The 23,383-nt window shown below is 39.0% G+C and overlaps 1 protein-coding gene across 1 annotated transcript; it reads right to left on the bottom strand.

Moving 5' to 3' along the window:
* Positions 1-74: 74 nt before the first annotated feature.
* Positions 75-6,049, bottom strand: LOC115307935 (CTP synthase 1-like). Its single transcript, XM_029964345.1, has 5 exons — positions 6,002-6,049; positions 2,254-2,342; positions 1,299-1,393; positions 721-783; positions 75-148 (listed from the first exon to the last, which is right to left on the bottom strand). Exons 1-5 carry the CDS (start codon positions 6,047-6,049, stop codon positions 90-92), a joined length of 354 nt encoding a protein of 117 aa, XP_029820205.1. The 3' UTR covers positions 75-89.
* Positions 6,050-23,383: the final 17,334 nt, after the last annotated feature.

Here is a 23,383-nt window from a genome sequence, read left to right as displayed (position 1 = left end):
GGGATGGGGCAGCCACAGCTGCTCTGAACAAACGTGCCCAGGGATGTGCAGAGCAGTCTGACACAGTATATAAGGATATTACAAGCAAATCACCATAAACTCACCACTGGATGAGCAGTTTTGGGGTCAAATTCTGTCGAGTTCGCATCTGCAACATAACATTCAGCAATTACAAATTCCCTCACACCACAACAGGCACTTAGAGACCTGCCCCAGGTTCGGCTGCTTCCCATCCCCAACCGTGCTGAGCCCCTCACAGGCACAGAGCTCATCCCAGGCAGCAGGAATGGGACTGTCAGCACTGCCTGGTATCCATTTCAGAGGCTGCAATCTTGGGGCAACCCACCTCATGCAGTCACTGATGAACAATAAGGGTCATTCAGGAAAAACACACATTCAACAGCTTCAAATACAGAAATAAAGGCAGGGAAGGAGGGAGCAGAATGCTCCAAGAAACACCTCTTCCCCACCCTCACTCCTGGTGAGACTCAGAGTCAGGCTGAGAACTCAATTTAGCACTCTGTGAACAGAATTTTGTTAACAGGGACCCACCCAGTCCAAGCAGTGGAGCCCAGAAAGCAATTGTTCTTTCTCCTTTGAATTAGCAAAGGAGATGGGAAACATTAAAAGTTACAGGTATTTAAAATAAAAAACAATCACAGGTATTACTCAAGCAATCCAAGAAATGAGCAGAAGGCAGGAAGGGTTTTGTGCCATTACCTTGCCAGCCAAGAACACTGCGAGCAAACTCCACCACGGCCAACTGCATTCCCAAGCAGACTCCTGCAGAGGGAAGGGCAGCACATGGATCATCAGGACAAGCACCTCTGAGCCCATAGTGCAAAGCACACACACCTTCACAGAGCATCCCGAGCCAGAGGAACACCTGGAGGAGGCAGACCTTGACTGGGATTTTGGGGTCTGTGCCCTGACCAGCTCCCCTGCCCTCCCTTTCCCCACGCCCTACTCACACCTCAGTTCCAGTCTCTCACCACAGCCATTTCACTGAAATGCAGTCACGAGTTTCTTGGTGCCAAGATCCCTACAGTCTCCTCTGAAACTTCCTCCAAGACTCCCACCCCCTCATTACAGAGATTCCTTGTCATCCCATCCCAGCCAACTCCAACCACTTCAGAGCTCACTGGGGATGAGGCTGCATTCCCAGTTCAGCTGAGCACAGATTCCTGTCCTACTCAGCCCCTCACAACTGCACACCAATGAAAACCAGGGGAGCTCTTGCTGTTATTCAACCTCCTTCCTTGCTTTATTTCTTCTTGAGGATGAAGCATGTTTCTCACCTAAGAAGGGTTTTTTCTGTTTTCTTGCCCAGGAAATAGCTTGAATTTTGCCTTCTGTTCCTCGAACACCAAATCCACCAGGAACCAGAACTCCACTGCATGAGGATGAAGAGAGTCCAATCACATGGGCTCACCAGTGTGCTTCCCCCAAACCCATGTACCACTTCCCTCCCATAAAACCTTGGACTTGCAAGACCTCCCTCCTGAAAAGGGCTCTGAAGTAGCCTTCATGGCAGGGCCTGGCTGCAGCACCATTTCCATATGGCTCCACATGAACAGTCACATAAAATGTCACTGAACTGTCAGCAAAATATTTTATAAATGCCAATTTTACCCTCCCAAGAGAGATCCCAAATACAACACAGGTTACCATATTGGAATGGTTCATGTTGTGGGACTCATGCTCTGCACCAAACGTGTTTGCAGACACACCACCCAGCCAGGCCTGTGCTGAGGAAGTCACTGGCTGCAGTGAGTGTCAGGCTGTCCTAACACCAAACTCTGCAGGAGGTTCTTTGTTCTCCTGATCCCACTCAAACCCTGAGGGGCAACAGGCCCCCCTTGTGCTAATTCTTGGCACTCCTCTGCATCCTACCTTCTCACACTTTAAAGTAGTTTATACCTCATTTACACCTTCCATTCCCACTTTGGCTTTTACAGCCTTTATCAGGACCTTTCCTTTCTCCTTATTTCCTCTCACCCTCTTTCCCCCTGATCATGCAAGTGAGTCTGGGCACATCCCCCCTGCTGCCTTTCACCACCTCCCTCACTTATTTAACAATTCTCCATTTAACATCTTATCCTCAGTGTCCCGGAGAGGTGTGTGGGGCCACGTCAGTGCTGGTGCAGTGCCTAAGGAAAGAGTCTCCAGGGAGGCCCTTGATCCCAAAGCTGTCAACAACAGCAGGTTTCTCAGCCATGCTCCCAGGAAATGGCCAGGGAAGGAGAGCCTTACTCAGCCCCACACAGCTTCTGCCAGGCCTCGTGGTACCGCACGGGCTCCTCCTGCAGCGTGTCGGGCTCCAGGTCAGCAGAGTCAATGTACTGGGAAGAAATCCAAAAACAGAATGATGAGATACTGCCACAGGAGTGTACAGCATCTCCTGAATTCTCATTAAATTAAGATAGCATCATTCCTCCTGGAGAGCTCTGCATTTGTCTCCTAATGGATACTTGTGTTTTTTCTGGGCTGATTTCCCATCTGTCAGCCAACAAAACTGCTTTCCCCACCATCCTACCACCAATGCACAAAGAGAAACCAGGATTCTTTCCTCCCCTCTCTGCAGCTCTGCTGTGACAAGAATCCCAGACTCTAATGTTAAATGTGAGGTGTGAATGGAGCACAGTGAGGTGGGAACATGGGGTCACGCAGACACAAACCACCACACAGCAAGAAAAAACTGGATCACTCTCTCAAATATGCATCCTCTTCAAGCAGCACTGCAGAAGAAATAGGATGTGGTAAAACACAGGCCTCTGTAATTAAAGGGTGCTATGGAAATGGAAAAAACGCCTGCAATTTTTCCAGTGTCTCATCTCCAGTATTCCAGTACCTCAACTTCTGGATGTTCTGGCAGGTTGTTAACCCTTTAAAACAACCATTTTGTTGTCTTGTTGTCCTAGTTAGGACAGCTGAGATCAGTTCATCATGGTGGGTGTAACCCAAAACTGTATTCTATAGCCTTCCATGTCATTTCCCAGAAACTAGACTATTGTTGTCAATAGACTATTCGCACCTTCTACCCATAGAGCCTGACTCCTCAGGCTATAAACTAGGTGTTAAGAGGCCTGTGAGATAGAAGGATGTTTCTGTCCTCACACCCTTTGTGAACTCCCCGCCCTGAGGGGAGTACCAAGCATTCCTGCCTGAACTGGAGGATATATAATCTTGGAGTTTTGGAACATTTTTCAACCCACTCGTGGGATCCAGAGGAAGGCTGCATCTCATCGCTCTCAACCAGACTTAGACCACCACTGGACTGCGATCACCAGTTCTGGCCAGACTGCAGCAGCTCTCCCACCAGCAGGTTCTTCCCCTCTCCCTTTACTTTGGACTCAAACAGGGCCCAAGGAACACCACTTTGTTCAGGCCCCAGGGTACTGGGTTACACATTTGGGTTTTTGTGGGTTGAGACCAATTGTTTGTTTGTATTATTGTACTTACTGTATTATTTTAATAAATTGTTATTCTGACTTATAATCTCTCCTTTGAGTTGGGTTCATTCCCCCTGCTGGTTAACTTTTAAACCAGCACACAAACTTACTGAGCAATATTGAGTACTAATTTTTAATTCCAAAATTAAAATATACTGTCCTTGTGAGAAATATATCAGCTAACAACTGAAAGCTTGGAGCTGAAAACTCAGTTTAGATCTTTCGGATCTTGTGGTGAAATTAGTGGAAATAAACATTTTAAAGTGTACACAAAAAAACAGTAGAAAACACAGTTTTCCTTTTAAAGTTAGTTTAAACAAAATTTTTTAACTAATCCTAGTTGTCTTTTATAAATTCCATGTAACACTGAATGTTAACTCGGTTTTTTAATGCATTCTATCAGACAACATCTTTGAATGTGCATTCTTTTAAATATATTTTCTCTTTCAAACTTGTGATTTAAAATCAGTCATATATTGCCTTGTTTTGTAGGGTTCTTCTGTATGATTTACTGTGATCTTGCACAGAGTGAGAAAGCATTTCCATTCTGATTATTTTTGTCTGAATTAAATGTTTGGTCTCTGCAAACACTCATGACTTTTAACTTCATTTTCTATGAGCGTTGGTTCCAATAAAATCTCATCGTTCAAATGAATATGGAAAGCAAATAACAAAGAACAGACATCTTGGCCAAAACAAGTCCATTAAATAATGCAAATAAATATTTGTCTATTTTTTGTTTTATTCTCTGTGCTTTAGTGTCAATACTACATTATGTGAAAACTTCATCTTGCTTTCATAGAGACATTAATAGCTGTTCAATTGAATTTACCTGTCTGAGAAGTGATATCAGAGGAAAAAAAATAGGGAATCAGTCTCTTCAGACTGAAAAAATCTTCAAAAACCAGATAAATATGATTATGCTTGTGATAACAAAAGGGAATTTGAAATAAAAAGGTATAATTGGAGGTGAATGAATCTGCTACACTGGTATCCACCAAGTATCCACCATGATCTCTGTGCTAATCTGAAAACCTATAGAATGGGATTCTCTTCAGAGCTCTGATTCTATACCAGTAAGTCATGTTTCAGGAACAGGGATTAAGATGCAACCTTAAAAGCTTTTCAGTGGAGGTAGTTAATCATGCACAGACTGGGATTTTGCAGCTCTTCACATATGTCCAGGGTTTGGCTCTCACAGGAGCTTGCTCCACGTAGGTCTGATGGAGCACACTCCAACTCCACCTCTGCCTCTGCACACAGATTTTTTTTAGTGTGTACTGAATGCCTGTTGTACATCTAATTTCATCATGCTGGCAAAATGAAGCTAGAGTGTGTTCCGACCAGAGATATGGAAAATGCTCAAGTCCCACAACAATAAAGTAGCGATGGAGGATCACACACTTCTTCAGTACTTCACTGTAAAAATACAGCTCAAAATGTTCAGGTTGTGTTTCTTGTGTTGTAAAACTGTGGAAGAATGGGTCCTGTACCTAAATAATAATAATAATTATCATGATAATAATGGTGATGATGATAATAATAATAATAAACGAAAACAACAATAAAATATAAGGGTCAATTACTACTACATTGAAGTCAAAGAAAAATCTCTTATTCTTCTGTTTTGCTTGTGTTTCCAATTTAGATCAGCATCAGTGTCTTAATTATGCTTGTAGTAGAGCATGCCTGGCACTGAGAATTTCATTTTTTCATTAAGAACAAAAGTAAATTGTTGAGCCTGCATTACTCTGCATTGTTGTTATCAGACTGACTTGCCTTTTCTTGACATTACTCCACAATTGAGATTGCAATTTGGTTTTTGATTGAATGTTTTGCACATTGAATTTCACTTTAGATTTTCTCTAGTTTTTTCAAATAGAAGTATGAGTTCAGTTTACTAACTCTTCGAATAACATAGTATGCAGAGCAGCATCTTGGGTGACAGAAGCTTGAGAAGGATAGAGCTACTGACAACTCTCTTAGTTAGCCTTACTTATGTTTGGATGAAGAAAAACAATGGTTCTGTAAAAGGGAGCTAGTCAGCCTATGGGATGGTAATTGAAATTCCTGCCATCCAAAGTCATAGGGAGTTCTACTGCTGGAGAGATGTTCCCTCTCAGCAGTCCATGTCAGGAGAAAAAGAACAGGTGAAAACTTGAGGAGGGCTATATAGAAGTTGTTATCATCTAGTTGTCTGAGTCAGTTCACAGCTATATGTACATTTTTAAATAGAATAAATTCACTTTTACTGTCCAAAAGGATGGCCATACTTTTCTTCTTCTCCCTAGCTATACATTTCTATTTATCAGCACAAGTATTCATGCAGCTATGCAAATTGATCTCTATGACACATAAATCAAGAAAACAAAGAAACAAACAAGCAGTTTTGCACCAGATTAGTGACATAATCTGTTTCTTTGGCCATCTGTTTGGAAAAATGTGCTTACTCTGTGCAGATATGGGAATCAGATGGCTTCTTTCAGCTGCAGGGCAGATTTATAGTGAGTTAGAGCGATAGAGTAGTCATGGAGTCAGCATTCTTTTACCTCGTCAGTCACTCGGAGGTTGTAGAGATCCACTTTTATGAGTCTCATGTTAGCCAGACTCAGAGGACCTCCCAGACACAAATTCTCTCTTTAATTTCTCAAAGAAGATACAAGAGTTGTCATGCTCCTGGGGTTAGAGCCTGAGGAAAAATCAAACATCAAAATATGCAACAAAGTCAAGATTTCAAGTGTCAGCATATGTATTGAGATGAATATCATGGCTAGGCTTTGCGAACAAAGATTTAAGAAGGTTCTATCCACGTTTGTTACAAGCACGCCGGTGGCTTATGAGGCCAATACGAGATGGACATGTCCAATTGCAAAAGGCACAGCAGAAAGACTCGTTAAGTGGTATATTCTGCAAGACACGGTTCTTTCTGCGTTGTCTTTTCTCCTTGAGAGTGATCCTGCGTGTGTTCTCAAAGGAAGCAGCAGTGTTATAGATGGTGTGTCTCCAGGCCTCCCAATTTGAGGCCAGAGTAGACCAGTTATGGTGATCAATATGGCCAAGGTTGAGATGTTTCAGGGAGTCCTTGTATCTTTTCTTCATGGCTCCTCTCTTGCAGCAGTCAGTGGCAAGTTCACCATAAAGCAAGATCTTGTGGAGGTGGTGATCTTTCATCCTTGAGACATGTCCTGCCCAACGCAGCTGTGTTCTCAGTAACATGGTCTCAATACTTGTGACTGCTGCTGGTTCTAGAACAGATGTATTGGTCACATAATCTGACCAGTGGATGTTTAGGATTGTACGGAGACAGCGTCGATGGAAGCGTTCTAGGAGACGCAGGTGGTGGCGGTAGATGACCCATGATTTGGAACCATATAAAAGAGTAGACAACACAATGGCTTTGTAAACACTGATCTTGGTACTCTTCTTCAAGTGTTTATTACGCCATACTCTTCTATGGAGTTTTCCAAAAGCACTATATGCCTTTACTAACCTGTTGTCTATATAATAATGTTAAATAACATACCTAAATAACAAATGAATCTTGAATTATTTGAAAAGAAGGAGCACCACCAAGGTCACATAACTTCATGGGCCAGGATTTTCAGCAGATGCTTTTTTTTGTTAAGAAAACACTAGAGACTTGAAGACCTTTGAAAGTAATGAAAGTGCTAAGTTACCTCCACTTTCATTTCATCTCTTTTCTGATGTGCAAGTCTTCTCTGAAGACTTAGGTGTTGTCTGTTTAGGTGTAATCTGTCTCCAGCATGAAAGGTCGTAAGTGAGAACTTGGGAATACAAAGCACAACACAGCAAAACGAGCAGTGTTATGAGGAAATTGTTTCCTATAAACTTCTTTATGAAATTGAAAAAGATATTCAATGTTTTTAACTATGCAAAAATGTAAAGGAAAACAAAAGCCCTGGAAAGTAAGTCATTACCTTGTGTAACACTGAAGGGGGCTGTAAAGGAGTTGGACAAATCAGGAAGCAGAATCTGATCATATAAGTACATAGTCATATACAGTTTGAACAAAAGGTCAATTTTGCAAAACTGAGCTACCTTAACTCTCTATGTAACTAGGACTGTGAAAGAATAATTTCAATGCCCCTGAAGATCTCAGGTGCACAATCCCCTCTGAAAAACTATGGACTTGCAAACTTCATTTGAAGACATTTTTTGACCGTTTCTTTTGCAATTCCCATATATAGGACAAAGAGAAAGGAACTTTCTGTAGAAGGCCTTAGAATTTATGTTAGTGAAATTCAGTCACCTACAAAGATTCTCTTCTGTCTCTCAGAGAAGACCTATCCAGCCCAACCCTTTTCTCACTGCTTTTAAGTTCCGTTCCTCCACTTATCTTCGGCCACTTGACTTCATTTTAGTCCACTGCAATAATGAGAGGTTTCTTTGATAGAAAGCAACATAAAAAAGATCTCATTTCCTTTTCCTTGATTAATTTTGCATCCCACAGTACCTATTTGCCTTGATAGATCAGAAAATCGTTTCCCAAGAAATGAATGAATTTAAATAGCACTTATCCTAAGGAGACAGTAATTGTTGCAATGTTTTTTAGGGTTACATTGTTTCCGAGCAGGTTCCGTGTCTGTTTTAGTGTTTGAACACGAGGTTTAAACCTGTAGAAAATGTGTGCCCTCATAAGATTGAAAAAAGAAAAAAATTTTTTTTCTTTTGCCTGACTTGTGAAGGTTAATGCAGTTAAATATCCATCCTACTTTTGTTCTAGATTGACACACACAGACATGTCCTAGTATACTCCCAATTTTATTTAGTAAAAGAAAGCAAGAATTCAAATAACCACTGGAGAAATTACAAATCAGAAGGACAGAAGGATTTTCTTGTTTTATCAAGAAGCAGAGTCTCATGCAGCAACCAAAAAAATTAAGAAGAAGGAGTCAAGAGAATTACTTCAAGCAAAGGCATAGATAACAGGTGATAATAATTAATTGTTAGGAACGGAAGGCAGAATTAGGTTTTTAAAATTCCAAAGAACTGAGTCAGGTACTCAAGAGAGATTACAGTCTGAGAGGCAGAAATTAAATGAAAATACACAGAGTGGGGAAAAAAATGGAAGGAGAAATGAACATTGACCAATAGGAAAAGTTCGGATAACATCAACTCTTGCTTGCAGATCTTAATTGTGTTACTCATTGGACTACATATGCAGTATTTGTAAGTGGGTCATATATAGAGGACATGAGCACAAAAAGTTATTGCCCTTTGCATACTTCTACAAGGGTCATGGATAATCTAAATTGTCTTGCAAACAGCTGGTTAAATTTGTGAAAACCATTTTTAAGCAAATACCCATAGCAAAACCATTCATCTCTAGCAGTCAAAATGCATTTATTTTATATTATTTTATTTTAAATTTTTAAAGAAAATCGCCAATACCATTCAGCATCTGAATAAGAAAGAGCATGAGCTTACAGAAAGAAATGACAGAGGTAGAATAGGTTCTTTTTCAAGAATAGTTGAGCAGTGTCAGGATTTCTAAGAAATGAATGGCAGAGAGTGGTTTGGAGTTGCAAAGAACTGGGAGCAGAAATGATAATTTTGACAAGCAAGTGGTCATACTGACATTGAAAACTGTTGCAGTCTCCCGTTTTTAAGAAACAAAATTAGGCAATAAGTAAATCAATTCACATGGTACAATGGTGAATGTGTGTTTCTTTATTAAATTGTTCTATTTCCCTCCAGTAACATGTGTGCCAAATGATGTAATTGTTACCATGGGAACTATCCTTGGATAATAAGAAATTTAGAATAAAACTCTGAGAGCTTCTAAACCCCACCTGGTGTGCACATATTATTTTTCTCCTTTTTTAAAAAAAAGTATAAATAAATAGTAAAAAAAAGTAATGCACTTCCACTTGCATCCTTAACTAACACATAATTCTTAAAATAGACCTGCTGATAGTGGTGTCACTGTTTCTGGAGTAGGTGTTACCTAGTGTGAGCTCCAGATACATGATCATTTTTTTAAAACAGAAATAAAAGGGAAAATGGTAAGGTAAAAGCGGAAACTGGAGAACTACTTTAGAAAAATGGATATTCTAATGGGTTGGTTTAGAGACAAAAGAATTTTCTAAAATATTAGAGTTTAAATACACTGCTTTTCTAATGAAAATAAAATTTTGATATTAACATCAGAAAAGTGTATCCAATACCCCTCCTCCCTTTAGTCTATTAATCTTACAATCTTTCTTTCTAAAGCTGGAAGAGAAGATAAAAACATTTGCTGCAAAAGCGCTTGAAATACTGTTTTGGGAACCTGAATATTTCACCAAGCCTAATATTTTGCAAATGTTGTAATTTTGTGGCAAAATAACACATTTTAATTTTTATCCAGGGGAAATGCTTAAACTACGGTCCTTTTACTTTCTGTTTTTATACCAGCATACACATATATCGCATTTCTATAACTGGTATTGAGAACCAAAAGAAAAACAGTAGTCCCTGATGTTTCTTTTTCCTTCCTTGTGTTTATATAGCTAAGTGGAATCAGATGTGATTAATTCGTCTTTAAAAAATCTGACTTCACCAAATAGTCCATTAGATGGAAGGATTTAAAATAATTTTTTGAGAACTTTTATAGCACTGCTCACTATTTGAAATCTTCTGTGAATCAAAAATAAATGCCTTTTGACACAGTGCACAGTAGATTGCAATATAAAAGAATAGATTGCAAGGTCTCCTTCAGGCAGCCTTAAGCCATCACTTAAAATTTTTCAATACTCTGATTTATTTTTGTTTAATATGCAGAATACAAATTTTCAGTATAAACACAGTTCATGTGAAAAGAAATTTTTCTCAAGTTTCTAAAGTTCTGGAGACACTGATCTTTTGCAAAGTCCATGACTAACTTGTGGAAATAAATCTGACGTTTTAATTAGAATCCGCTGTACTCCCATAACATCTTTCATCGTAAGTACTTTGCTGACATTTATTAATTAGTGGTCTGATGCTGCAAACCTTACTCATCTGCATATTTTTACTTGTGATCATTCAGACTTTTTGCATGACTAAGATTTACAGAGTCTATGCCTGTTCAGTATTAAATGAATCTCAAAAATGTGTAACTAAGTGGGGCTTTGGGAAACTAATTGAATGTTGTCTTGATGGGGGTAGCCATGGGTAAATAAGGCTCAGATATGCTTTTTTTGTGCCAGAGCTCTGATGAACCAGGGTGGCTCCCAATGTTATGTTCAGAACTAGTTTTTAACAAAACATGAGGTCTCCCCAAGGAGGAAAGGGTATAAAGGAAAAAAGATAAAACAAGGAGACTATGAGAAAAAATAGTAGAAAAGAAGAAACACTATATATGTTACATAATCAAATTTATAGAAGTTCCCATGTTCTGAGATTTCCCAAGTTGTCTGTCCTGGGATTTGACACCAGCCAGGAAGGGGAAAAGGCCTCACAGTGGTTGTGACTCCTGACACAGACCCCTCCAGTCAAGATTCCTTTCCTTGGCGGGGTCAACCAGCTTGGATGGTGTCAGGGAACAGCGTGAGGAGATCCTGCAACTCAATAAGCCCTTAGAACATGAGAGTGTAAATAAAAAGGTGAGGGAAAAGAGCAGCTACCACCTTGATGACGAGGACAGGATCCTGGCACGCTTGGAGCCTTTTGCCTTACTTGCCCTCTTGTTGCAGAGGATAACAGTTACAGAATCACAGAATCACAGAATATGCTGAGTTGGAAGGGATCCCCAAGCATCACCGAGTCCAACTCTTAACCCTGCACAGGACCATCCCCAAGAGAGACACCATGTGCCTGAGGGTATCATCCAAACACTTCTTGAACTCTGTCAGGTTTGGTGCTGTGACCACTTCCCTGGGGAGCCTGTTCCAGTGCCCAACCACTCCTGGGATGAAGAACCTTTTCCTAATATCCAACCTAAACCTCCCCTGACACAATTTCAGAGCATTGCCTTGGGTCCTGTCACTAGTCATCAAAAAGAAGAGATCAGTTGGGGAACCTAACAAAAAAAACATACTATGAACATACTCATGCTCACCACTTTGTTATACAGTTTCATTTGATGTGTGTCCAGTGGATTAAGGAATCAGATCTCAACATAAGGTGACCCACTGGGTTCCTATCCTTTCTTCATGTTGTAAAAGGTATTTTTACTCTGGACGAGGGCAGGACATCATCCTGATGACATCCTGGCATGACTGGATGTTATGCAGCCTGTGCAGAGAAGTTAGATACAAAGGGAAGAGGCCTGAGAAGAAGTAATGGAGGGTAAGCATGATATATTCTCCTTCAGAACATGCATGATATAGGAGAGGATTCCTGTATTTAAAGTACTCTTTACTTCCTTGAGCAATCTGTGGGGAAATGCAGCAATCAGACCACCCCATGGACTGTACAAGTAGCACAGAGCCAAACTCTTTGTGCTTACCATGAACTTCCTTGGTACACTGAGGAGAACTCTTCTGCTTGCACAGAGGGTTCATGTGACAGGCATTTGGCCAGAAGGTTTCTCCTTTTATCGGTGTGGAGTACCTAATCTCTGCCAAGTACTTCTAAACGATGAGGAGCTCCTGGCAGGAGACAAGTGGTTCAGTGAGATTCAGAGAAGACCTCTAAGGCTGATGGCCAAAAGCTGCTAAAGTCCTTGCTGCCGTAAGTGGTGCTTTGTTGTGTGGTTTGTGATTACTTATCAAGACCATGTTATGGCTTCCCTCAGCAACATCTCTCATTACATGTGCTAGAATCCTTCACATCTCAACTGCAGAAATAAGACTGCAAATTCAACTTTACAAGGTCCTTTGTTCTGCACTGGGACAGCAGTTTTAATTCTTAGGTGTGTGTCACAGCCTGTCTCCAGCTCTTTACCTCTCTCCTTTCCATGCCTGTACATCTGAGAAGCCTTGAGTCAGCTATGTGCTTCATGAAATATCAGCAACACCATTGGATCTTGAGTTCAGAGAAGCAGAGTGAGTCCTTTAAAAAGTGGTTTGAATGTATTTATGTGACATTTCTTACTTATGTAAATGGTCTGCTTGATTTAACAGACCTACTCAGGAATAAAAATTGTTCATATGAGTAAAACTTTAAGCATCAATCGTTTATCAGTAAATGTTGCGTAAATGTTTGTTTTTTCAATAAGAAAGTATTATGAGCAAAGACCTGGGCTCATCTTCAGGAGTACAGAATTGGTACTTACTAAATTAGTTTGGATTGTTAGACAAAGCTTCCTCTAGGAACAGAGGGTTAGGAGGGAAAGGATGGAATCTACAGATATTTATTTAGGCCATTAAGGTCTATTTCTCTGCCTGCTGAAGCTTCTCTGTCTCCCCTGACAGGAGGGAAGTTTCCAGTAATTAGGCACCTAACTTACACACTGCTGCAAAGTCGGCTGAAGCCAAGTCACTGTACAATCAATTCTATTCCATGTGTCCAGGCCAGCCATGGAAATTCAACTCTTGTAAAATCTGTTCTTACTGTAACTTCTGCTGTAACCTCCCCTGCCTCTTCTGGGCCTCGTCATCTATATTTCCCTGACCCAGCTCTGATGTAGCTCAGCAGCAGAACCTTGGTCCAGACTTTTGAGGAAATTGTTAAGTGGTTGTAATATTCTTCAGTATCCTATAGCGTTCTAAATCCTTTCCTTCTATTTTCCAGCCCTAATTTCTACCTGTCATTCCAATTCACAGTAATTGTGGACATGGCTTTTCTTTCTCCTACTTTTATTGAGATTAAAAATAAAATGTGGATTCAAAATGGTCAGTCACTTATTTTTCTTTATTATTATAAAGTAAAATCATAGTTCACTGCTCACAAAGGTAAATAGATTGTTTAAAAACATTTAATGCAGTGCTTACTGAAAATATTTCAACAAGCTCTGTCATCGAATCAGCACATATTAATAAAGTTATTTAAGAATCTCTGTGTCATTCTCTTTTACCTGCCTTCTTCTATATTCGTTTAAGACTGTCCTCAGTGAGTTATAAGTAATAACTGAAATATGTCTGAGCTCACTAGTCTTTTTCTGCCTTAGGAGCTGTAAGAAAAATTTTCACATTATCCTGGTCCATTATATTTTTGTTATTGTATTGAAAAATAAAGAATCCTCCTGATTTATCTTTTTAGTGAAAACCAGAAACTCACAATTTTTGTAACAGAAAGAAAATGCACCCAAACAGTGAAATTTGTTAATAGCCCTGAGTTCTGTAAATTTCATATCTTTATGATCATAACTCATTAAGTTCTCCTGTGTTAAAACCTCAGTTGGAAACATGACTTGCTTAAGGTCAGGTTAAGCTGGTTAAACAAACAGTTCCTTCCTTCCTTCCTTCCTTCCTCCCTTCCTTCCTTCCTCTTCCTTAAAACCAATATGCAAATTATTGTAACTACCCATCTTCCTCCAGAAAGCAAATATGTCTAGTCAATTCTGTTACTTTTTCATCATAGCACAAGTAGACTATAGAAATGGAGAAAATTCTAATCTCTCAAATGAAGCTAAATAAAAAGGCTTAAAAATTACTGTCCACTATGTCCATGTAAGAAATTCTTCCCTCTGCATGGCTTGCTAGTCGAGTGATTTCTAGAGAAAAAAAAATCTTTTCTCTGTCATCAGTCAGGCTTGGCTGTGGGTTTGATCCATGCCTCAGGAAATCCCTCCTGCTGCTTACATCTTATGTTTTCAGAAGGCTTTCCAAACCAGTGTCACTTTGGTGCTGCTGAAAGCTTTTCCTCTTCCTCTGTCTTGTCCTCTCATGCTCTGGCCTTATGGACTTGTCTAATGCTTTTTTGCAACAGGAATAATTTTCAGTCCATTCAGCAATCACTTCTGGCTCAGGTAACATCAGGTAGCTACATTTAGTGCATCCAGTCTCAGCTCAGTTCAGCTTAACCACAGCTGAGGAGTCAGTGAGCCTGAAGTCATAGTGCAGGATCTTATGTTGGATGTATTTCTCTCTATTTGCCATGTACTGCATCCCAAAACCACCACTTTGGTGACCAGACAGAAGTGCTCTAGAGGAAACAGCAAAGCAATCTTTTCTCCTTGGTATAAGATCCTGCCTTGCCCAGTATAAAGCATATGGTATCCACACAGCTAAGGGTGACCAAACACCATATACCACTAGCAAATTATATTAATATTTAAACAGATATAAGATATGGTATTATTTTATAAGAATCTAGTTAAATAAAATGTGAAATCCGATTTGGGACACTTTTCTTCCTTTCATTTTGTCCTCCTTTTACAGAAAGCATACAGAATAATTTAGGCCTTTTTTGCACTGAAAACTTAATGTCAAGAAGTGCCAACCAATTGGTTAGATTTTAATGAAAACAATTTTTCAGGGTAAATCTGTATTAGTTTCATTGTGTGTTATTTCTTGGTGGCCTTCCTGAGAGTTCGTTTTGGGTTTGGGGGGCATTGTTTGTTTGTTTGTTTGTTTGTTAGAGTCTGAATAACCTTTACTAATTTCTTTTCAGTTGACTTCTGTACATTAGTCAAAGAATAAATCCTTACCTCAGTATATTTGAACCAATGTTCTACTGAAGGTTAGGAGTAATCTGAGATGTTGTTACATTTTTTCTCAAGCAGCATATAAATAACAGAAATCAGGAATGATTCTATGTGTTTTCTTCATCTATAGTCTCAACTACTTTCTTTTAATTTCTTTTAAGAAAGGTGAAAGGATTTTAAAATTAAAAGCTTTCAATGGTTCAGAGATAGCTATAGTTTCCTGTATGGGACCTCACAGATGAGTAGTATGAAATACTTACCCTGTCCAAAACATATGTGTTGGTCACCATGGCAGTGAATTAGACAGTTGGAGCTTGCAGAGAAAATTATTTCATTTTTGTAAACCAGAATCGTCTCTGCTTGTTGTTCCATAGAGAAATCCCAAACCATGACTTATTTTATCTTTCATTTTTGGATTTGCTTCCTGTCAGAATCATTGAAGATGTTTATGAATGGGTGTTTGATTCAAAAGGAGAAATAGAAGACTGAGATTAAAGAAGTAGAACTGGGATATAAGAATAAATATAAAGAAGCTAGATTTCTTTTTAGTGAAAGAGAAAAAGAAAAAGACACAATTATCACTCTAAAAATTTCCATGATCACTGACAGATAAAGGAAAAGGAAGTAAGTGTCAGTACCCTGAGCCCAGAGGGACCAGGTACACTACTTCTGACAGCACATTTTTGAAATACATGTGTGATACACTGCATATTTGATGAGTCCTTCTCCCAGAGGAGGAAGATGCATCTGTACCTTTAGCATAGAAGTTTGATATCCTGAATATATACTGAACGTGTCTGGTTCTACACAGTCACCTCCTACAGCTCTAGAGCTACTCTAAGATGAAGTAGATTAATACATTGTCAATGAAATCAACAGATCTCTCCCAACTTACATTGGCTGAGGTTCCAAGGTAGCTGTAGAGGAAAGAAATGACCCAGGTGTCCCAGAAAACAGAAAGAAAAATAAGAAAATGGAATTCACTTGAGAGTACATCAAAACCACACAGAATTAATTAAACTTGTTTTGTACCAGGTTCTTACAGGAAATGTTGAAGTGCTTTGTATAAATGTACATTCATTTATTTATGACTTGCAACCAGACACAATCAAATCACTTATAAAAAAAATAGTAGAAAATGAGGAGGTGACAGTACTTTAGGATGAATTCTTATCATACACAGTGTTTGCATACTGTTTTCAGAAAGAGTCAACTGTTTCCAGAACTGCCACAGTTCTGGAAAACAGACTCTCAGATAAGCAATTAACACTCTGCTTTTATAATTTATTGTAAACAGTTCCTTCACCTCCTTTCCAAACCCTGTCCCTATGCCCATCTGGATAGAATTGTTCACAACAAAAACTAATAAAATCTTTAACCTTCAAACCTATAATATATAATAAACCTTGAGCCTATAATTGGTTCTATAGCTTCGACTGAATTATATTGCCTTATCCTTTATACCAGTTGTCAGAGAACTATTTTATGATGTTGTGGTACAGCTGGTCAACTGAACATCTTACTAGGGGAAGAATTAAGTTGATGTCCACGTTATAATTTTTAGGATTTTTTTAGATATCGTATTGTAGGTATATCACTTGGCCTGCAGCTGGATCAACATGGCACAGGTCTTCCATTGCTCCTGTGCCATATCTGTTAACCTTATTCTGAAACTTCTTTTACCCTAAGGAGTGTGAAATGGCACCGGCTGCCCACAGGTTGGCAACTGCATTGAATCCCGTATCTCCATCAATTATAGTCAGAACATAGACATTCAGCTCACATACAGACAGCTGTATTGAAGACAAAAATAATTTGTTGATTTGCATCTCGAGTTGATGCCCAAACACAAATTAAACACGGCACTAAGAGGAATTTAAAGAATATAGTACAAATATTTGGAAAGAATAGCACAGAAGGGCCTTCTCATAGAGCAATTTGGGCCAAACCCAGATGTCTGCTAGTTTAAAGCAAGTTGAATGACTTGTGATGATCTGAACCTGTAGCTGGGGGTGACTAATAACTCTACTAATGTAATTAAGAACAGAAAAGGTGTGTCCAGGAGAGTCACAAAATGAGACTCAGTTAATGGCCAGAGCAATGATAACAGGGGTCTCTATAAACCTGAAAAAAGGTGGAATCAGAACACCCAATTTTAGGCATTGAGTAGACCTCTGTGCCTGAGCTAGAAACTAAGCTTCTTTTATATACAACAGAGAGAAATACGAAGATATAGGGCAAAGTTCTTCTTTCCTAGTTTATTAGTCTACATTAGGTTGAAATAAATTTCTTCCTAACAGTCTCTATTTCTCTTCACTGGCAATAAAAAGAACCTAGACAAACTAGTTTAAATTCAGGTATCTACATTTGATCAGAGGACTCCCACCTGGGTGTCTGTAGATAATAGTGTGTCTTAGATCAGAGAGAAGCTCTGCACCATCTGCTCCAGACAGGCTTGTCTAAAGCTACAACCCCACAAGAGGTAGCCTTTATCGACATGCCAATTATAGGAACAGCTGTATTTGTCCTTAAATTTGCCCTGAAGCTAGAGGTGTCTAATCCCACCCAGTAATCTTATTATTATTACAAATATTTTAAAACTCTAGCACCTCCAAACAGAGAAAGTGCAGACAAATTGAATAAAAAAAAATCATAAAAATTAATACTTTGTTCTCTTCAGCCATCCTACCAAAAATTGCCATTGTACAAAAGACCATGTGTGGAAACAAGTACTATCATGAGGGGATTTGAGAAAATATTGTGTATCCAAAGTAAGAGACTTAGAAGAGGATTTAGAATTCAGATTAATTACAGCCAATGCTATCAGCAAATATAACAAGAAGAAAATGGGAAAGAGCATCAAAGGTTGTGAAAAAATATGCAAAATATTATCTTGTTTTGATATGACGAAAGCATCTAGCAAAAGGTATTTATTCTACTGTCATTGCAGTCAGTCTCTCAGCAGCCTGGAAGTTTAACCTTCTAGAAGGTACCCAGTCTGTTGTTTGGCAACACAAGTTGCCAAGGCAACAGAAGCTGGTGACAATTTTCCTTCTTCCTGATGGATTCTGCCACTAAAATACAGAAATCGGGGTCCTGAACTGAAATGATGCCTCTTTGGAAGACAATTTTTTCATGCCGTGAAATCCCTATCTCATAATAAAGAACAGAAGTATTCTGAAATACTAAATGTGTTTCTTTATTTTGACAACACTTACTTATGTGTCACAGTGCATTTCATTTATTGTGATGCAGCTTGGATAGATGCTTGGAAGTTTGATGTAGTAGTCAAAAGAATATTGAAAAAGATACTGCTATTCTTGCCTTAGTACCTTTTCTCTTGGTGCAACCAGGTAAGAGTTATAAATAATAGAGATTAAAATCTCCCTGTAGTTAACTATTTAAAATCTATTAATAACATCTTGCACAACCTGGTGCACATATGGAAAACTAGCAACCATTTTTGTTGTACAGTTTACAATGTTTAATTAATAGCTTCAAGAAATAATGCTTTTTAATTTTGATTGAATATAAATGAAAACATTCACTGAAGCATGGAAACTCTCTTAAGAGAACATGTGAAAGAGAAAAATCTGAACTAGAATCCTTCCTCCCAGTATAATGAAACTCTTGATTTGCTCACCATCAGGGAGCAAACAAAACTCTCATTCCTTTCTCTCCTAAGCATAACTTTGCACACATTCCCCCTTGTTTAAACCCCACAAGGTTTTCCTTTGTGAGTCATTACTCAGTTCAATGTAGAAATTCTTTTGAATGTCGCTTAAAGCTATTCTCCCATTGATCTTCACAATGACATGTCTCCCAAAGCAGATGGACTTGCTTTTCTCTTAAATAAAATGTCTCAAATGTTTCCATCTCCTTTTCAGGATAAATTTAGAGTGACAAAATTGTTAAATTTGTTTAATTTTTTATTTTTAAAAAATTCTATCATTTTTATTGAGGCATTTATTTTTATGTCTTTGCATACTGAGAGGGAAATCAGAAATAACATTCAACTTGAAGATTCAGAATTTTGTTTTCAGGTTTTAAAATTTCCTCTTGTTTCACATAAGATAATACTTACTTTTCCTGTATTGTCAGCTCATAACTTTATAGAATTCTGAAGATGAATACTCCCATTGTCAAGTGCATGGATATAGCCCACATTCCTGACATCAGCTAATTCACTCTGTGTGTGAGCTAAGCATATTGATGAAAAGTACTTTTGCTGTAATGTGAAAAAAGCAAACCTGTAGTAAGAAACAATAATTACTTATACACTATAAGAATTAAAGATATTCTTTTAATGAGTAGCAATAATCTTACTGTTTGGAGAAGTAATTGCAATACTATTAATACCTTGTTATTGGTAATATTGATCACCATAACTGGTCTACTCTGGCCTCCAATCGGGAGGCCTGGAGACACACCATCTATAACGCAGCTGTCTCCTTCGAGAACACACGCAGGATCACTCTTGAGGAGAAAAGGCAACGCAGAAAGAACCGTGTCTTGCAGAATACACCGTCTAAGGAGTCTTTCTGCTGTGCCTTTTGCAATCGGATATGTCTGTCACGTATTGACCTCATAAGTCCCCAGCGTGCCTGTAACAAATGTGGATAGAGCCTTCCCAAATCTTCGTTCACGAAGCCTAGTCATGATGATGATGGTAATATGAATTCTGAAAAATATGTTATATTGGTTATATTTAATTTTTCAATATTTTTGTAGTAATTATTACTCCTGGGACATTGGCTTTTATTATTCTAGTTGTATCTTGCGATGGCTGCTGCTAGACTGTTGCTTGAATAAAAAGATAACTATAAAAACCTTTCAGTTCTCTCTTCCTTTTTTTTTTTTTTTATCTTTTTCCCCAGGAGATTGAACTTGTCTGGATACTCCACTTTCTTTAGACTTCCCTATAGGGTCTTATGAGTAGACCTAAAGAAGTGTAGTCTGACTGGCATCAACCATGAGAGATTCATATTGATAATATGTCACAGACCTTTGTGGTTCTCCCTGTTTGGTAGGGTATATTTCACACCCCCAGGATGCACAACAACAAGACTTTCACACATAATTATTTCCAGAACAGATCTTAATTGTCTCACAATTCAGTATTAGAATGTCTGATTTTTAGATGACTATAATCTCCAGTATTGCAGATAAAGACCAAGATATCCATTATAGTGTGAAAAAAGCCTTACAATACCTGTTTCTTCTATACAAGTAAATAGTCATATCTTATTCCCCACAGTAAATAAAAGTATTCCATGCGTACTATCCCTCCATTTCTCTTGCCAGCTAAACTTACTTAACCTGTAAAAAAATGACCAAGTTAATTTTGCTAGAAAACACCTAAGTCTTCTTATTGTTGATAAGGCAAGGGTAATAGAGATGGGGGTTGCTTACACCTTAGTTCAGACCTTTAGTACTGTAAACACTTTAGTACTGGAACAGGCTACCCACAGAGGTTGTGGAGTCACCCTCTCTGGAGACATTCAAAACACACCTGGACGTATTCCTGTGTAGCCTGCTCTAGGTCACCCTGCCTGAACTGGGGGGTGGAGTACATGATATCCAGAGTTCCTTTCAAGCTTAATGATTCTGTGATTCTATGAAATGATTCTGTGATTCTGTGAAATAAACACGTATATCTAGTTGTTACGACCCGCCCCAGGAAAAGAGAGGGGGGGGGGTAACTCAGGTTTTATCAAAAATTCCTTTGGGGTGGATTAAAGCGAAGCGACGCTAAATAATCGGTGTATGAAAATATATAAGATTTATTTCAACAGTTTTGTATCAACAGGTAAGTTAATAAGATTTATTTTAACAGTTTTGTATCAACAGATAGGTTAACATTTTTGTGTGCTGTCATAATCAATAGGTAAACTAACACCTTTGGGTGCTGTCATAAGCTTTCTGGGGAGGAGAAAAATGCATAGGGGAGAGAAAGGCAGGATAAGAGCCAGGGAGAGTAAGAGAAAGAAAAGCTGAGAGTAGATAGATGTCCATAGTCACCGCCCACGGGGTCCAGCGATGCTTGATGGTCTTGATTCGCAGGCGGTGGGGGAGAAGAACTCCCGAATTCCCAAAGTCACCAGTCAGTTTATATGCTCTGGCGCCTCTTGGCATAAGGGGTTGTTTTTCCCTTTTTTGGTAACTAATCGCCCAGCAGGTGTGTCAATAGCCCAAGGTCCGTCGTTGTTTTTTTTTAGGAGGAAACAGTAGACAGTCAAGAGCCCGCAAGCTCGGCTCCTTCCCAGCAGGTGTGTCAATAGCCCGAGGTCGTTGTTTTTTTTAGGAGGAAACAGTAGACAGTCAAGAGCCCGCAAGCTCGGCTACTTCCCAGCAGGTGTGTCAAAAAACCCGAGAATGCATAAATCATTAACTATTTCAGTCTCTGACACCACCCCGTGATTTATGCATTCAATAGTTTTTCTTCTTTTGTCGTTCTCTGTGAATCTTCTTTGTGGGCGGTGCTTTTCGTATAGTGGACAGGGAGACAGAAGAGTGAAGAAAAGGAAGAGATTGCCCTAATGCATTACAATTCTCCCCCCCTTCAAAAAAAAAAAAACAAGCTAATTGTATAATAACATAGTAAGCTAATTTGCACTAGTTACTCTCTCCACCCCGTGAGTAGTCATAGGGGATGTAATAGGATCTCAATGACTACAATCAAATTTCTTAACATTAATGAGGTTACAAACATACATACAAATATTTGAAATTATACATCAAAAAACACTGAGTTACTTGGGAGCTGGTAAAAGGCTTTCTTATGTTTTCTTTTAGGCCTAAATTTAGCTCCGTTTTTGTTAAATTTAACCAAATATAAAATTCAATGCCTTTCAAGGCAGAAGGCTAATGTATATAATGCATATTCATATAATTCTAAATATGCATAAATACTTGTACTAACTCCCAGGTTATATTTGGTTGAGTTTCTCAATTGAAAGAGATATTTAAAAGGACAAAATGAACTTGACAAAAATCAAATTAATAGCACATCTTATACAATTTTACCAGTGAGTTGCTCACATTCAAAAGCTTCTCCCAAACTAACCTGCCCCCCAACAAAATAGTAAAACAAACTTGGCAAAACGAAACTAGCAGTACATAAAATGGCCCGTCCTACACAATCTTATCAGCGAATTGTTCATGATAAAAAAAAACAAAACCCAGATAAGTCAACAATTATTAATAAGCTGATAACACAAGTAATTCTGGGAGTAGAGGGAGCACAAACACAATGTTTGTGGCAAACTTTTACATATTGAGACAAAAATACATATAGGCATGCATATTACAAAGTTATTAAGATAAAAACATTAAGAACAGTATAAGTCTTCAGTCCTGTTGCTATTTCGTTTTCTCATGGAGTACTTGTAAGTTGATAATAGAAGCAGTTGTGGGGGCAGTTATCTCCTCTGCCTCTTGCTGTAATTGAGGCTCCATTGGTTCCATGCAGTTTGATCTCATCTGCTGGCAGGTTTCTGCAAAAGAACAAATCTGGCCCACTACGGACCCATTATTAAAAAGAAGGAACTATCTATTTATCCAACTCCTTTTCTTATCTGGCATAATGTTACTAGGGCAATAGTAATAGAGAAGTTTGGAACATGTTTTCTCCAAAAAACAAATAAACTCAAACGGACAGAGAGGGATGGGAGACCAAACACCCATTCTCTCCCTCTGGCATCTCTCCAGGCTCGACCCTTTAATAAATCTAACCCCAGGATATTAGCTGGTAGTGGCCCCACAATCATGGTAGTTTCTGGGGCTGTCTCATCTCCAGGTAAGCAGCATTTCACTCGAGCAGTGTATTGGGGTTGGGATTTGCCAAAGGCATCAGTTACCCATATTTCCTTTTTGTCTGGCTTAATACCACACTGGGTAGCAGCTTCAGTTTGGAGTGCTGAGACCTGTGCACCCGCGTCTACCACGAATGTAACTAAAGATTTAAAAGGGCCAAGAGGAAAAGTGATTACCAAATCTCCCGGGTTGTTTTCTGTAAGCTTTCTCTCATAAACCCACTGGCTATTTTTTGGCTTATTTACTTGAGGGCAGTAAGTCCAGTTCCTTGACTCAGAACTGGTCAAACTGGTTAGTCCGGTTTCTGGAGAGGCTGAGGGGATCACAGTGTTGGACTCCTTAGAGGGGCTGCCCTTAGGGGGTGCTTTGTGCTCTTTGATCTTATCCCAGTGCTTTATCAAGTATTCTAAATTAGCAGTGGGTAATTTATCCATCACTTCTCGAGGAATTCCTTTTGCAACACCTTCTCTCCACAGACTGTATCTCTTTCTCCCGCTAGATGACACATTTTGTTGACAAATACCTGGCGAGGCAGGTTTTTGGACTTTCCCTGCCCTCCTGCAGTGTGTTCTCTGGCCATTGGTACCAGGGAGCCCCAGCTGCT

The sequence above is a fragment of the Manacus vitellinus genome, unplaced genomic scaffold (assembly GCF_001715985.3).
Source record: "Manacus vitellinus isolate BGI_N305 unplaced genomic scaffold, ASM171598v3 ctg7180002428779_pilon, whole genome shotgun sequence".
Classification (NCBI taxonomy): Eukaryota; Metazoa; Chordata; class Aves; order Passeriformes; family Pipridae; genus Manacus; species Manacus vitellinus.
Note: the sequence above shows the minus strand (reverse complement) of the source record. Positions and strands in the feature narration are given on the sequence as shown.

Bases quoted from the DNA above. Each gene is read 5' to 3' on its own strand.
- LOC115307935 (XM_029964345.1), bottom strand. From the start codon at position 6,049: ATGAGACTCATAAAAGTGGATCTCTACAACCTCCGAGTGACTGACGAG. The intron at 1,394-2,253 runs GTAAGGCTCTCC...ATCCTCATGCAG, and splicing joins CAGAAGCTGTGTGGGGCTGA to TGGAGTTCTGGTTCCTGGTG. The intron at 149-720 runs GTAATGGCACAA...GTTATGTTGCAG, and splicing joins CAGTGTTCTTGGCTGGCAAG to ATGCGAACTCGACAGAATTT.